Raw genomic sequence first — 13,337 nt, 5'->3', positions numbered from 1 at the left:
CAGAAATCTGCCTGCCTCTGCCTCCCGAGTGCTGGGATTAAAGGCGTGCGCCACCACCACCGGGCTGTTTTTCTTATCTATTTATTATCTATCTATCTATCTATCTCATTTATCTTTTTAAGCAAGAGAGAGATGGTAAGGAATGTTAAAGGTAAACTGATTTGCTAGAATAAAGTTTTTTTTTTTTTTTGTTTAAGCGCCCTCTTTTTAAACACTAGGGACTACTTATTATACAATGTTTAAACAGGGATAAAAAGAAGAAAGAAATCTTTCCAAATCTCATCATCAGAAACTCTTGGAGGACATCATGTCAGACACCTGTACTATCTGACATAGGAAATGTCTGATGAGGGAGACGGGGATGGGGGTCTGATAGGTGAGAGAGAGGGGAGACAGGCAGTTTCTAGTCAGCCCAGGGCTATCCATCCCACCCCTTCAGAATGACAAATATCTTGTCCCTGGTCACTGCCCTTCATGATCCATTGTATGCTTGTGTGTGTGAGACCCTCGGTAAGTTGTAAGTGTATGCACATTACTTGAAATGCTACCCAGCTTTTATATGTTCTGAACATGCCTTTGAATCCTTCTCGCCTAGTTCTGAAGCTAACCCACCATAGGAAACATTAGTTCTGTGGTTGTTTGTCCAGTACAGGGAGGTCTGGAAGGTCTTCAAGGCTCATGGTTTAGAAATCATGTCTGCGTTGCATAGGGGAAAAAATGAGGCCCCCAGAGAAGCGGCTACATTTTAGAGTATGGCTGGGCTTTGGGATATCATCTGGTAGATGTTTAAGCGGTGGGGCTCCAGTTGCTGCTGTTTCCAGGAACTGGGCCTTAGCAACTTTGAGATCTGTGGTGTTGACGGAATTGTTTGCAACACCTGCTTGTCACAGGACTGTGCCATTCATTGCTGTTGTGTTGTTACTTTCTCGTTGCTTTTAATTGTGATACAGTTTCAGACCTCGTGTTCCAAAATCTGCCCTGTGCCCTTTAAAGATTTGTTTTGTTTTATGTGAGTGAGTATACAATGTAGCTGTCTTCAGACACCGCAGAAGAGGGCATCGGATCCCATTACAGGTGGTTGTGAGTTACTATGTGGTTGCTGGGATTTGAACTCAGGACCTTTGGAAGAGCAGTCAGTGCTCTTACCCACTGAGCCATCTCTTCAACCCTGTCCTGTGCCCTTTAACCAGATGTGCTGCCCCCATTCAATGTACCATTCTCTCTAGCAATACGTATTTGCATGTTACTTTAGAAACCTTTGGGGGCAAACTGATGATATTTTGCTTCCTTTAGCTCTTAAGTCCTTCACTGTGTATTTCCCGGGGACATTAGCCAGAATATAAACATAAAAGGAGACATGACATCAATCTGTTATTAATATTCATAGTCTTTATCTAGTGGCCTTAATAAAAGCCCTTAATAGCTTCCTTTCCTTCTCTTTTCCTCCCCTGTCCCCCTTTCTCCTCTTGTCTTCTCTCCTTTCCTCCCCTCCTCTTCCTCCTCTTCTCTTTCTCTTCCCCTGTCCTCTTTCTTCTATCCCTCCCCTCCTATCCCCTCTCCTACCTCTCTCCTCCCCTCCCCTCCCTCTCCCCTTTTCCTCTCCCTCTTTCCTTAACTTTTGTTTCTGACCTGGAATGAACCCAATTGTCATACCTCTTTATTTTCTTTCTTTAATTTGGGGCAGTTCTGTAGTCTTTGTTCTTCATGACCTTGGTTTAAATTTTTAAAAACTTCTTTTGAACTGGGTCTCACAATATAGCTCCGTGTTGACCCAGAGCTTGCATGGTCTAGGCTAGTCTTGAACTCAACAGAGAACTCCCTGTCTCTGCCTTCCACATTCTAGAATTGAAGACTTGTGCCACTGTACGTACCCTGACCTTGACATTACAAAAAACAAGCATCTTTATTTAAATTTAACTGAAAAACTGAAAAATCCATCCATTGTGACATGCCGTTCAGTGTGTCAAACAGTGTACATTTCTGTAGTGGTAGAATCCTTACCTGGGGCCTTGAACCTGCTATCCAAGGGCTTTCACCCGTCCCAGATTCAGCTAAGACAGGCCTTGAACTTAGCTTCCCACCTCAGTCTCCCAAGTGCTGGGCTTTCAGGTGTGAGCCACCATGCCCAGCTTGAGAATATGTCGTCTGTTCGATGGACTTGTAAAGTTTGTTATGTATTGTTTTATCGTGGTCAGTTTACTACTTACTTATCAACCTGCTGTCTGTTATTAGAAGAGGTGTCACTCACTCCCAAGTGCTGCGATTAAAGACATGTACCACTGTGCCTGGCCCATACATGATAGCTTTCTATTTTATAACTTTTTAAAGTTACTTTGTCTGATAACATTGCCACCATGGCTCTATATTTTCCTCTCATGGAACTTTTTTTTTTTTAAATCTCATATTCTCAACTTTTTTGTGTGCCCTTTTGTCAAAAGTAAAACTATAGAGAACATGTACATTATCTTTTAAAAGATCAGTCTGTTAGTCTCTTAGGTGGATTTTTGGTGCCTGGATTCTTCTGTTATAACTGTCAAAAAGTTTTAAATTTTATGTGCGGTTACATGTGCCTGCGTGCACAAGTGCATGCCACACGTGTAGAGGTGCCCGCTGGAGGCCAGAAGAGGGCACCAGTTCTTCCTAAGCTGGAGTTAGTAGGCAGCTGTGAACTGCATCAGCTGGGTGCTGGAATTGCACTTTGGTTCCCTGGAAGAGCAGCAGGCGTCCTAACCACAGAGCCCCCTTTTATGGCTTTTTATTTTTAGTTTTTATATTTGTATGTGTGTGTGGCCATACATGTGCTGTAATACATGCACGAAGGTCAGACAACAACTTGTGAGAATTAATTCTCTCCTTCCACTAAAGGTAGGCTGGGATGGAAGCTGAGCATTAGCCTTGGCTACAAGCACACGTTTATCCCCTGAGACAGCATTCTGGACTCCTCTACCCACAGCTTCCTCCTTTTTTAATGAAAAAATCTTTCTGTGTAGTTAACAGTGTCTGGCTGTAAATCCTCCTGTGTCTGCCGAGCTTACAAGCATGTGCTGCCATGGCCAAGAAAAGCAGCCTGCCAAACCCTGCCATTGCTCTGCTCACCACCCCCTCCCACCATATCCAGCCATAGTCATCTGCCACGCCCACCCACATACCCAGCTATAGCTCCGCTCACCACGCCCACCCACCATGCCCAGCCGTAGCCCTGCCCACCAGCCCACCCACCATACCCAGCCACAGCTCCACCCACTTTTGTGTGTAGTTGAGTTGAACCATTTTAGTTCACTTCAATTTTCGCCATATTTTTATTTTTCAAAAATTGTAACTTTAGCCAGGCGGTGGTGGCACACGCCTTTAATCCCAGCACTTAGGAGGCAGAGGCAGGCAGATTTCTGAGTTCGAGGCCAGCCTGGTCTACAAAGTGAGTTCCAGGACAGCCAGGGCTGTACAGAGAAACCCTGTCTCGGGAAGAAAAAAAAAAAAAAACGACCCCCCCCCCAAAAAATCGTAACCTTTATTTTTATTTTACACACATTGGTGTTTTGTCCGCATGTGTGTCTATATACCAACTACGTGCCTGATGCCTGTAGAGGCCAGAAGAGGATCTTGGATATCTTGGGTCTAGAGTTACAAAGGTTGCAAACTGTCACATGGGTGCTGGGAATTCAACTTGGGTCCTCTGGAGGAGCAACCAGTGCTCTTAACCACTGAGGCATCATCTCTTCAAGCCTCCTTCACTGTATTTTAAAGTGTCTTTTTCTTAGTGGTCATCTGGGGAATTACAACCAAGATCTTAACTGGTTGAAAGGAAGTTAGCATGAACAGTGTGTGGACATGGTGCTTTTGTGTGTCTACATCATTGAAGATCACTCTGTTGACAGATTTAAAAGCCATATGTACGAACAATCGCAGGAATGTGCTTTGTCACAAGCTTTACCTAGACAGATGGATTTACTAGTGTCTCTTTTCCCACGGCTTTCTGTAGCAGTCTAGTGTCGTTTCATTTCAGACCTAAGCTTCTGTGTTTCTTGTATGATGTCTCAGCTGCCAGCGACTTCCTTCAGCCTCTGTTATCTGGAAATGTCTTACTCTTCCTTCCTTGAAGTTTGGCTTTGTTGGATGTTGAATTCTTGGCTGACAGGTTTTTCATCAAGTACTTGAACTATGTTCTGCTGCCCCCTGGGCTTGACCGTTTATCTTCCTGGGATCCCTTTGTTAGAGGGGAGCCGTTCTGCCCTGCTGCTTCCCTGTTCCTTCCTGGGCTGGAGGTTCATAGTTTGACTATAACGGGTCACAGTGTGACATCATTTGAGTTCATCCTTCTTTAGAGTTTGTTGAGCTTCTTAAATGTGAACGTTTGTACAAGTCTTTCGTCAAATCTGGGAAGTCTGGGGTTATATTTCTCCCGGTATTTGACTGGGCCCTTTCTGTGTCTCCTGGGTTCCTGTGGTATGCACGTTGGTCCCTGATGGCTTCCCACAGGTCTCTCAGGCTTTGTTCATGTTTTTCTTTCCTCAACATGGTAACTTCCAGGGTTTTATCTTCAGGTTCCCTGACCCATTGTTTCCTGTGATTAAATCTGCCAGCGAACCTTCTACCAGTCATTTGATGAATAATGATTTCATGTCATTTACCATCCACAGTTTCTGCTTGTTTGTTTTCTATGATTTCTGTTCGTGTTATTCTTATTTTGTTCAGTGTTTTTCCTGATTTCCTGAAGTTCTTTTTCCACGTTTATTATTATTTTATTTCATCCATCAACCATATTTAGGAGAGCTGCTGTCGCATCTGTGACTAATAGTTTCAATGTGTGTGTGTTATGAAATATAATGTGGGGAGGGGGTGCCTGGTGGGCCCATGCCAAGGTGTGCCCCTGAGAAATCACACACTGCAACACATCTGGTGTAAGGGGGCTGACTGGGGAAGGGAGAGGAGTGAGGACCTGGAGGAGGGGTAGAGGCAGATGAGTGGCCATGTAGACAGGCAGACAGATGGGGCAGAGCCATGTGGGCAGAGAAGGGGGTGGTGCAGAGGAGAGAAGAGGGAGAGAGAGAATATGGGAGTGGGACACATAGATACACACACACACACACACACACACACACACCTGGCACACATGGTGGAGGCAGGTGATAACATAAACTGTTGCTAGGTCCCTGGGAGGAGCCTAGTGGAATCTCCTGTAAGCTCACAGGGCTTCCTCAGGTTTGTTATCCCTCAGATTGTGTTTTTTCCGTGAATGGCTGTTCCCATTTGCGTGTCTTATGATCCATAATTTGTTGATGAATAGTGGAAATTTGTAGTATTCTATCTGGTAAGGTGTTCTTGTTTTTCTCCATTGAGTCAGGGTCTTGTGTAGCCCAGGCTTGCCTCCATCTCACTATGTAGCTGAAGATGGCTTTGAACTTTCTGCCTCCCATGAGCTGGGTGGTAGGCATGCACCGCCATGCCTGGTTTCCTGGTAACTTCCAAACTGAGCTCCTTCAGTCCGCTTTGCTTATTGACTGTGGGATCCAACTGTGACTTTTTCTAAGCTGTTTTTTTTTTTTTTTAAAGATTTATTTATTTATTATATGTAAGTACACTGTAGCTGTCTTCAGACACTCCAGAAGAGGGCGCCAGATCTCGTTACGGATGGTTGTGAGCCACCATGTGGTTGCTGGGAGTTGAACTCTGGACCTTCGGAAGAGCAGTCGGGTGCTCTTACCCACTGAGCCATCTCACCAGCCCCCTAAGCTGTTTTTTTAAGATGTGTATTGAATATGAACTCTTAAATTTTAGTTGTTTCTGTGGTTGTGGTGTTATTTTTCTCAGGGTTGTGACAGAAGTGCCTTTAGAAAGAGTTTATTCTGGTTCGCGTTTTGGGGTGTGGTCCGTAGTGAGGAGGAGGGGCTGGCTGGTCACGTGCTACCTGCAGTCGGGGGGGGGGGGGGACAGAAATGAGAACGCTCCTCCATGGCTCCCTTCTGTTGTGTCTTTCAGTGCAGCCCAGGATGCTGCAGCCCTGGATGCTGGGCTATGGGATGGTGCTTGTATTTACGGTGGGTTCCCAGCTCAACCCAGCCAGGCCCATATTGCCTCCTACAATATTCAGAGCTGTGTTTGATAATACTAACCATCACAGTGTTCAATCAACGATTTGAGAAAGATGTTCTTAGACAGGCAGAGTGTGGGGGTGCACGCCTTTAATCCCAGCCCTCAGGAGGCCGAGGCAATCGGATCTCTACATTCAAGGCTAGCCTGGTCTACAAATTGAGTTCCAGGATTACCAGAACTTTTGCATAGAAAAATCCTGTCTCAAAACAAGCAAGCAAGCACTGTCTCAAAACAAGCAAGCAAGCAAGCAAGCAAGCAAACAAACAAACCAAACAAGGTGTTCTCAGAAGTTTAGAGCAAGGGTTGGGAAAGTATCCTTTTCCCTCCCTCGTAATAAGAAAACAATCCATCAGAACTGAACGAAGCTGACGCTTCAGAAGCCACAGTTAATGGTGACGATACACATCCGGGCTGGAGATGAGGCACAGTGGTTGCCCAGTTTGGATCCTCAGCACCTCAGAATAAAAAGCATGACCCTACNGAGGATGCGGCCTTTGTTGCCCCTCTTTGGTGCCAGCTAGNCACTGTAGGTGTGCTTGTCCGGGCTGGGGAAAGATAGCAGCGGGTCACGTGAAATTCAGCAGTTACTCCTGTCTCCATCCCAAAAGGGTTCGACTAGACTTCCCGAAAGGTGCTTCCGACAGTCCTGTGGCTGAAGTTATTTCCTGGTTTCCTAAAGCTGTCCCATCTGTCTTCTGTGATGTCTCATGGCTATATCCTGTTAGCCTGAGTGCTTGGGGGGTGGGGGTGTTCCATCATTTTTAGCTAGTCAGGAAATCACTTGAGCCCATGAGTTTGAGACTAGCCTGGGCTACATAGTGTGAGATTCCATCTAAAAAAAAAGACAAACAAAGTGATTTTATACCAACAAGAGAACCCTACCCCAAGCCCATAGTTCTTATGTTAAATACTTTTAGTGTACTTTAAATTTTTCTCTTTCTTCCTTCCTTTCTTTCTTTCTTCCTTTCTTTTGGTGGCAGGGAGACCCTTGTTATGTTGCCTCCATTGGCTTCAAACTCCTAATCTTCTGCCCCAGCTTTCAAAATTCTGGGAGTATAAGCATGCTCTACTATGCTTGTCTAATTTTTTAAACTGTACTTTAAAAAATTAAAAATAAGTAAGCATACAAAATAATAGTTGCTTCTCTGTCTCTTTCTTCTCTTCCTTCTCCCACCCCAAACCCGACAGGGTTTTATATAGCCTAGGCTAGCCTAGAACTTCTTAGCCTCTTGCCTTTGTCTCCCAAGTGCTGGGCACACCATCACCTTTAGCTTAAATAAATATTTTTCTATATGTATATTATTGCATTTTGCTTATATTAATCTCAACCCCATTGTAACTTTTTTGAATGTTCAGTAATTGCTTCCAGATTGCAATGAGTATCTCAACACAATCTCTTTTTAAAAATCATTATATGTATGTATGTATGTATATATGTACTTATTCATTTATTGTTTTTTGAGACAAGATTTCTCTGTGTAGCCCTGGCCTTCTTGGAACTTGCTCTATAGACCAGGCTGGCCTCGAACTCAGATCCACCTGCCTCTGCCTCTTGAGTGCTGTAATTAAAGATGTGTACCACTATCACCTGGGTATATTTACTTAATTTTATGTATGTGTGTGTGCCTGTGTGTATGTGTTTATTGCATGTGTTTATGTGTGTATACACATGTGTGTTTCAAGTTATGAGCCCAAATACAGTGTTATAATTATTACTTTATTTGTTCTTTATTTCTAAACAATTACTTTTAAGTGTGTGTGTATCTGAGTGAGTCTGCCAGTAGTGTACAGATGCCTGTGGAAGATCCCCAGGAGCTGGACTCACAGGCTGTTGTATGTCTCCCCATATAGGTACTGTGATCTGAAGACAATAAATGCTTCTAATTGCCAGGCCATCGCTCCAGTCCCAAATTAAGAAAAGAGAGTTTTATGCAATATGTTTTTATGTATGTGTATGTATGTGTATAGCTATGTATGTGTGTGGTGACCTGTGGAGTCAGAAGAGCCCCAGCTGTCGGTCCTTGCCTGCCACCTTGTTTTGAGAAATGGTATCCTTTATTCCTTCTGTGTATTCCAAGGTCGCTAGCCTGTAGGAATTCTCCTGCCTCTGCCTCCCATCTTGCTATAGAAGTGCTGGGTCCATGGACCTGCAAGTGACTCTGTCTGACTTTGGGTTCTCATGTTTGCAGTTATCCACTGAGCGGTCGTCTTCCCAGCCTCCAGCGTTTGGTCTTTAATCACAGGTTATCCATTGTTCGTGATCTTAATTGCTTCTCGAGGATTTGGGTTGCTGTCTGGTATCATTTCCTTTCGCCTCAAGAGACACCTGGAGCTGGTATTAGACTGGTGGAAAACCTTAATTAAAAATGCTAGACTCTCAGGTGTCTCAATCTTCTTTGGTGTTTAGCCTCCCCCCCTCCTCCTTTTATTTCTTTTGGAGATAGAGAGGAGATAGTCCTTGAGCCTCAAACTGTTTTCCTAGAGCTCGAGGCTTTACTTTCTTCATAACACCTTTGCCCACACAACCCTCCTGTGTAGTCTTTCCTCTCACAGCTACCAGGCCTTGTCTGAGGATGAGCAGATGATGAAGGCCACTTAATGGCACCTGCCTTGGTGACTTCATTTCCCACCTTCTGGGAGCTTCTGTGGAGGGGGTACGTAGAGGTCAGGGCTACAAGCAGGCTGGGTACAGGCTGCTTCTCCACTGGACTTAACAGTGGCTGGGACCTATAGCTCACGTCATGGTGAGGAACTGATGCCAAGACAAGGGAGCACTCTTTGTTTCAGAAAGTGACCCATAAACGGCTCCTCCGTTGTGAGGACACGTTGCACACATAATTTTGGAAGCACTCTCCTGATTGGATCTTTTGCCTCCTGCATGGAGATTTCTGGGGAAGCAAATGCTTTTATCTCCCCGCAGAGAGCTGTGAGTCCTTCTATAACCAGATTCTTTGTTTCTCTGTGTTGGCAGAGGAATGTCACAGCGTCCGGAGTCATCCCACAGATTTCTCTGATCATGGGCCCGTGTGCTGGTGGGGCCGTCTACTCCCCTGCCCTAACAGACTTCACATTCATGGTGAAGGTAAGAGCTGTGCCTGTGGCTGGTGTCCTGTCGCTCTCATCTGCTGTAAACAGAATGCCTGACCCACATCTAGTTCCTTATCTGAGTTCTCATTGGTGTTTGGTGGAGCCAAGAGACGGTGCAAGTGGAGGGAAGGTTTTGGCTCAGCATCTGTGCTGCTTATGTGCCCAGAGATCTTACCTGAGATCTGAATTGCAAATGGTTTCCCATAATCCGAAGGACTTGACCCTTGCCCAGACTGATGGCCTTTCAATGCGGGGGTGGGGGTGGGGTGGGGGGGGTGTCCCTTGGGAGGGTCAGGTGTGGTCTGTTGTATTGGGAAGTGGCTCCTGGTGTCCTGTGTTTCTGCCTTTACCCAGTGTGCTATTTTACTATCCTTTTTGTAATGCTAATGGGAAACATGATCTTCAGCTTCTGTTGGAGAGGTCTACAGTACCATATCACCTGCCTTTAATAGGATGGATTTTAATTTTTTTTTTTCAAGGCAGGGATTTTCTGTGTAGTCCTGGCTGTTTGGATTAAGGGTCTGCACCATCACCACCCAGGGTCTCACTATGTAGCCTGGCTGTCCTGGAGCTTACCATGTAGACCAAGCTGGCCTGGAACTCACAGATCAGCCTGCCTCTGCCTCTTGAGTGCTGGGACACCTTTGTGTGAGCCACCCCTGCCCTGCTGTGATAAATTATTTCTGGATGGAAGCTTGTTAAACTTCTAGGTAACTATCCTTAATGCGATAGTTAAGATAGAAAGAAAGGCTGGTTTTTTTTGTTTTGTTTTGTTTGTTTGTTTTTAATATTCAAAACCTCAGCAGCAAATACCATGACAGGGAAAGGCTGTCTCCTGCAGCAGGAGGCCCAGTAAACAACTTCTCCTTGTATTCTTTTAATGGTGTAGGGTGAGTGAGAAAACTCGGTGGTTAAAGTGGTTGAGAGCAGTTAGCGCTCTTCCAGAGGATTCCGGCTTGGTTCCCGGCCCTCATGTCAGGTAGCTCACAACTGCTGTGACTACAGGTCCAGGGACTCCAGTGCCTCTCTTCAGGCCTCTGTGGGTACCTGCACACATGTGCCCCGCCCCCCACCCCCAGACACACATTTAAAAGGCAGTTGAAGTAAGGAGGACAGAGGGCTGAGGCTGCAGAAGTGTGAACTGCTATAGAGCCAGTGGGTGTTCTCTGCTTACTGGGAGAATTCCAGAGTCGTGAGACCTTAGTGACCTGAGGCCACTGAGCTTTGACACTGACTATGGTGGGGGGTGGGGGGGAGGCTGAGGAATCCCCAGTCCCTCCTCAGTCTGCTCCGAGGCTGCAATGCCAGCTGCCACATGCTAAGGAATACCAACTTCTTTAGCCTGCGTAGGAGCTGAGCACTTTTGGAGCTAAGAGCCCTGTTACCTGCAGCCTGCGTCAGAGCTGTAGCAGTGGGGTACCACCTGTTACTGCTTCTACCTTCCTTGTGTTGCAGCTTGCTTCTGTCACAGGCCGAGGGACACAGACACTGCAAAGCAACAGCCCTTGAGCAGTTTTCTTCTGGCCTGCCATGATTTCTGTCTGGGCAGATCAAAAGGACCTCAGCCAGCTGATTGATTGGGTGACACAGTCACCCTTGTCAGAGATCATCTGACTGAATGATCATTTGCCTGTTCTCCCTCACTGGCATATACTGTTTTGGTTACCATTAAACTAGAATAAATTTTGAAATCAAAAAGTGTGGGCCAGGTGTTGTGACGCACACATTTAATTCCATCGCTTGGGAGGCAGAGGCAGGTGGATCTCTGAGTTCAACCCTGGTCTACAGAGCAAATTCCAGGACAACCAAGGGCCATACAGGGAAAACCTGTCTTGAAAACTTAATAATACTAATACTAATAAGTGTGAGACCTCAAACTTTGTTTTTTGTCTGATTATTTTGGCCATCTGCAGATCTGGGACGGTGCTATGTCAGTTTTAGGCTGGGTTTTCTGTTTCTGCTTTTGACACCCTCATTGGGGCGTAGCTTGGGGACACACTGACTCTGCTTGTTGCTTTAGATAACATGGGCAACTGACTTAAGTGTAGCTTCTAGTTGTGGTAGTTCATACGGTAACCTCAGAACTCAGGATGCTGCGACAGGAGGATTACTGCAACTTTAGCAGTGGCCTGCTCTGCAGAGAAAGCATTGAACTGCACAAGGTGATGTGATGTACCATGTCCCTGTCTCAAAAACAATCAGACAAGACAAAACAAAAAAAACCCGTGTTAATTGTGTTGATGTTTTCAGCCACTAGCCCTTCCTTAGTTTTACTGAGTTTGTAGTAGTTTCCTTTCTGTTTTTCTGATTCTTTTCTTCGGGTGGCTTTAGGTTTAGTTCCCCCCCCTCAGCATCCCCCCCAGCACCCCCCGCCCCCCCAATTCTTCAGTTGTAAAGCTGTTTTGTGGCTTTTTCCAGTATGGCCTCTCTCGACCGTGAGTATGCTCCATGAACCTTGATATGTTTTGGTTTTCCTCTGTCTCAAGATCATTTCTGATTCCTTCTGTGATTCCTCCATCATGCATTGATTCTTTGTTTTAATTTCTAAATGTTGTGAATTTTCTGTTCCTGCTGCTGTGTGCAGAGTCACTGCAGTGTGATTGATTTCAGTCTTGCGAGGTCTATGGAGTCAAATATTGTGGGAAACAGTTTACTTAGACCCCGCATCCCAGGGTCTTAGCCCAGTAGTGTCCCATGTAGGTTTTTTTTTAGTACAAGATTCATGTGAGGGTTTATATATGCTCGGCCTAGGGAGTGGCACTATTAGGAGATGTGGCCTTGTTGGAGGAGGTGTGGCCTAGTTGGAAGAAGTATATCACTGTGGGCATGAGCTATAAGACCTTTGTCTTAGCTACATGGAAGCCAGTCTTAGCTGTTTTCAGAACAAGATGTAGAACTCTCAGTCAGGCTGGCCTGGATGCTGCCATGCTCCTGTCTTGATGATAATAGATTGAACCTCTGAACCTATAAGCTAGCCCTAATTAAATGTTGTCCTTATAAGAGTTGCCTTGGTCATGGTGTCTGTTCACAGTAGTAGAACCCTAACTAAATCGCTTCTCAGCCTTTTGGCTAAGATCAAGTGTAGAACCCTAACTAAGACAATATATTTTGGGGTTCACATATCTTTGATCTCCTTTGAGCCAAACAGTTTCTTGGCCATGGTGTTGATTATTATTATTCTTTTTTCTTTTTTTTGAAATTTTTTATTCGGTATTTATTTCATTTACATTTCCAATGCTCTCCTAAAAGTCCCCCACACCCTCCCCCCCTCCCCCACCCACCCACTCCCACTTCTTGGCCCTGGCGTCCCCTGTACTGAGGCATATGTGCTGGGGATTGAGCCCATGGCCTTCCGCACACTAGGCAGAGGCAATGCCTTCTGAGCTATGGCCCACGTCCTGATTACTGGCATTTTTCAAGGTTATAAGATAAGTTACTTTGTCCTCCAGTGTCCATTTATCCAACATATCCTTAGGATTAGATTTGTGGTTGGGAGGCCTGGTCCGTTCTATGGCATTTGTGGTGATGATCCTCCATTGAGATACCAGTCATGCACTGTGTCCCATGCCTTCTTCAGGAATTTGTTCTGTTCTGCAGTGACTGCTCATCTGCCCATCGTGATGCTGATTTGGTAGCTGAGGTTTGTCTGGCTTTCCCTCGCTTATTACACTCTTTGGAGAGACCCTTCGGGACTACTCAGATCTCCTCTGCACCCACTGATGTTTCTTATGCAATCCTTGATGGCTGCATATGTAGTTGTCGGAAGAGCCTAGGTTCTTCCTAACCCACTTGTGCTTACACTGGGCACAGTGGTGCTTGTTGCAGGCCCAGCAGCAGGGCCTCAGGGCCAGGCTGGCAAGATGGCTCCATGGGTAAACCACTTGCCTTGCAAGCCTGAGTTTGATCCTTAGAACCCCTGTGAAAGCAGAGAAATAACTACCCAGAGCTGTCTCAGACCTCCACGCACAAGTGTCATGGTGCATGTGTGCCAGGTCCCTCTCTCTCCTTTTCTCTTACATGATAAGAAATAATGACCCAGCCGGGTGTGGTGGCTCATGCCTTTAATCCCAGTACTTGGGAGGCAGAGGCAGGCAGATTTCTGAGTTCGAGGCCAGCCTGGTCTACAAAGTGAGTTCCAGGACAGCCAGGGCTACACAGAG

General features: G+C 45.7%; 1 protein-coding gene across 1 annotated transcript in view; it reads left to right on the top strand.

The window, feature by feature from the left end:
• Pccb (propionyl-CoA carboxylase subunit beta) overlaps positions 1–13,337 on the top strand; it is a 56,711-nt gene that overhangs the window by 14,089 nt on the left and 29,285 nt on the right. Inside the window, exon 6 of the mRNA XM_029481987.1 lies at positions 9,062–9,172. Within this exon, the coding sequence (XP_029337847.1) occupies positions 9,062–9,172 (111 nt within the window). The remainder of the gene's footprint in view (positions 1–9,061; positions 9,173–13,337) is intronic.

Source organism: Mus caroli, chromosome 9, assembly GCF_900094665.2.
Source record: "Mus caroli chromosome 9, CAROLI_EIJ_v1.1, whole genome shotgun sequence".
NCBI lineage: Eukaryota > Metazoa > Chordata > Mammalia > Rodentia > Muridae > Mus > Mus caroli.
Note: the sequence above shows the minus strand (reverse complement) of the source record. Positions and strands in the feature narration are given on the sequence as shown.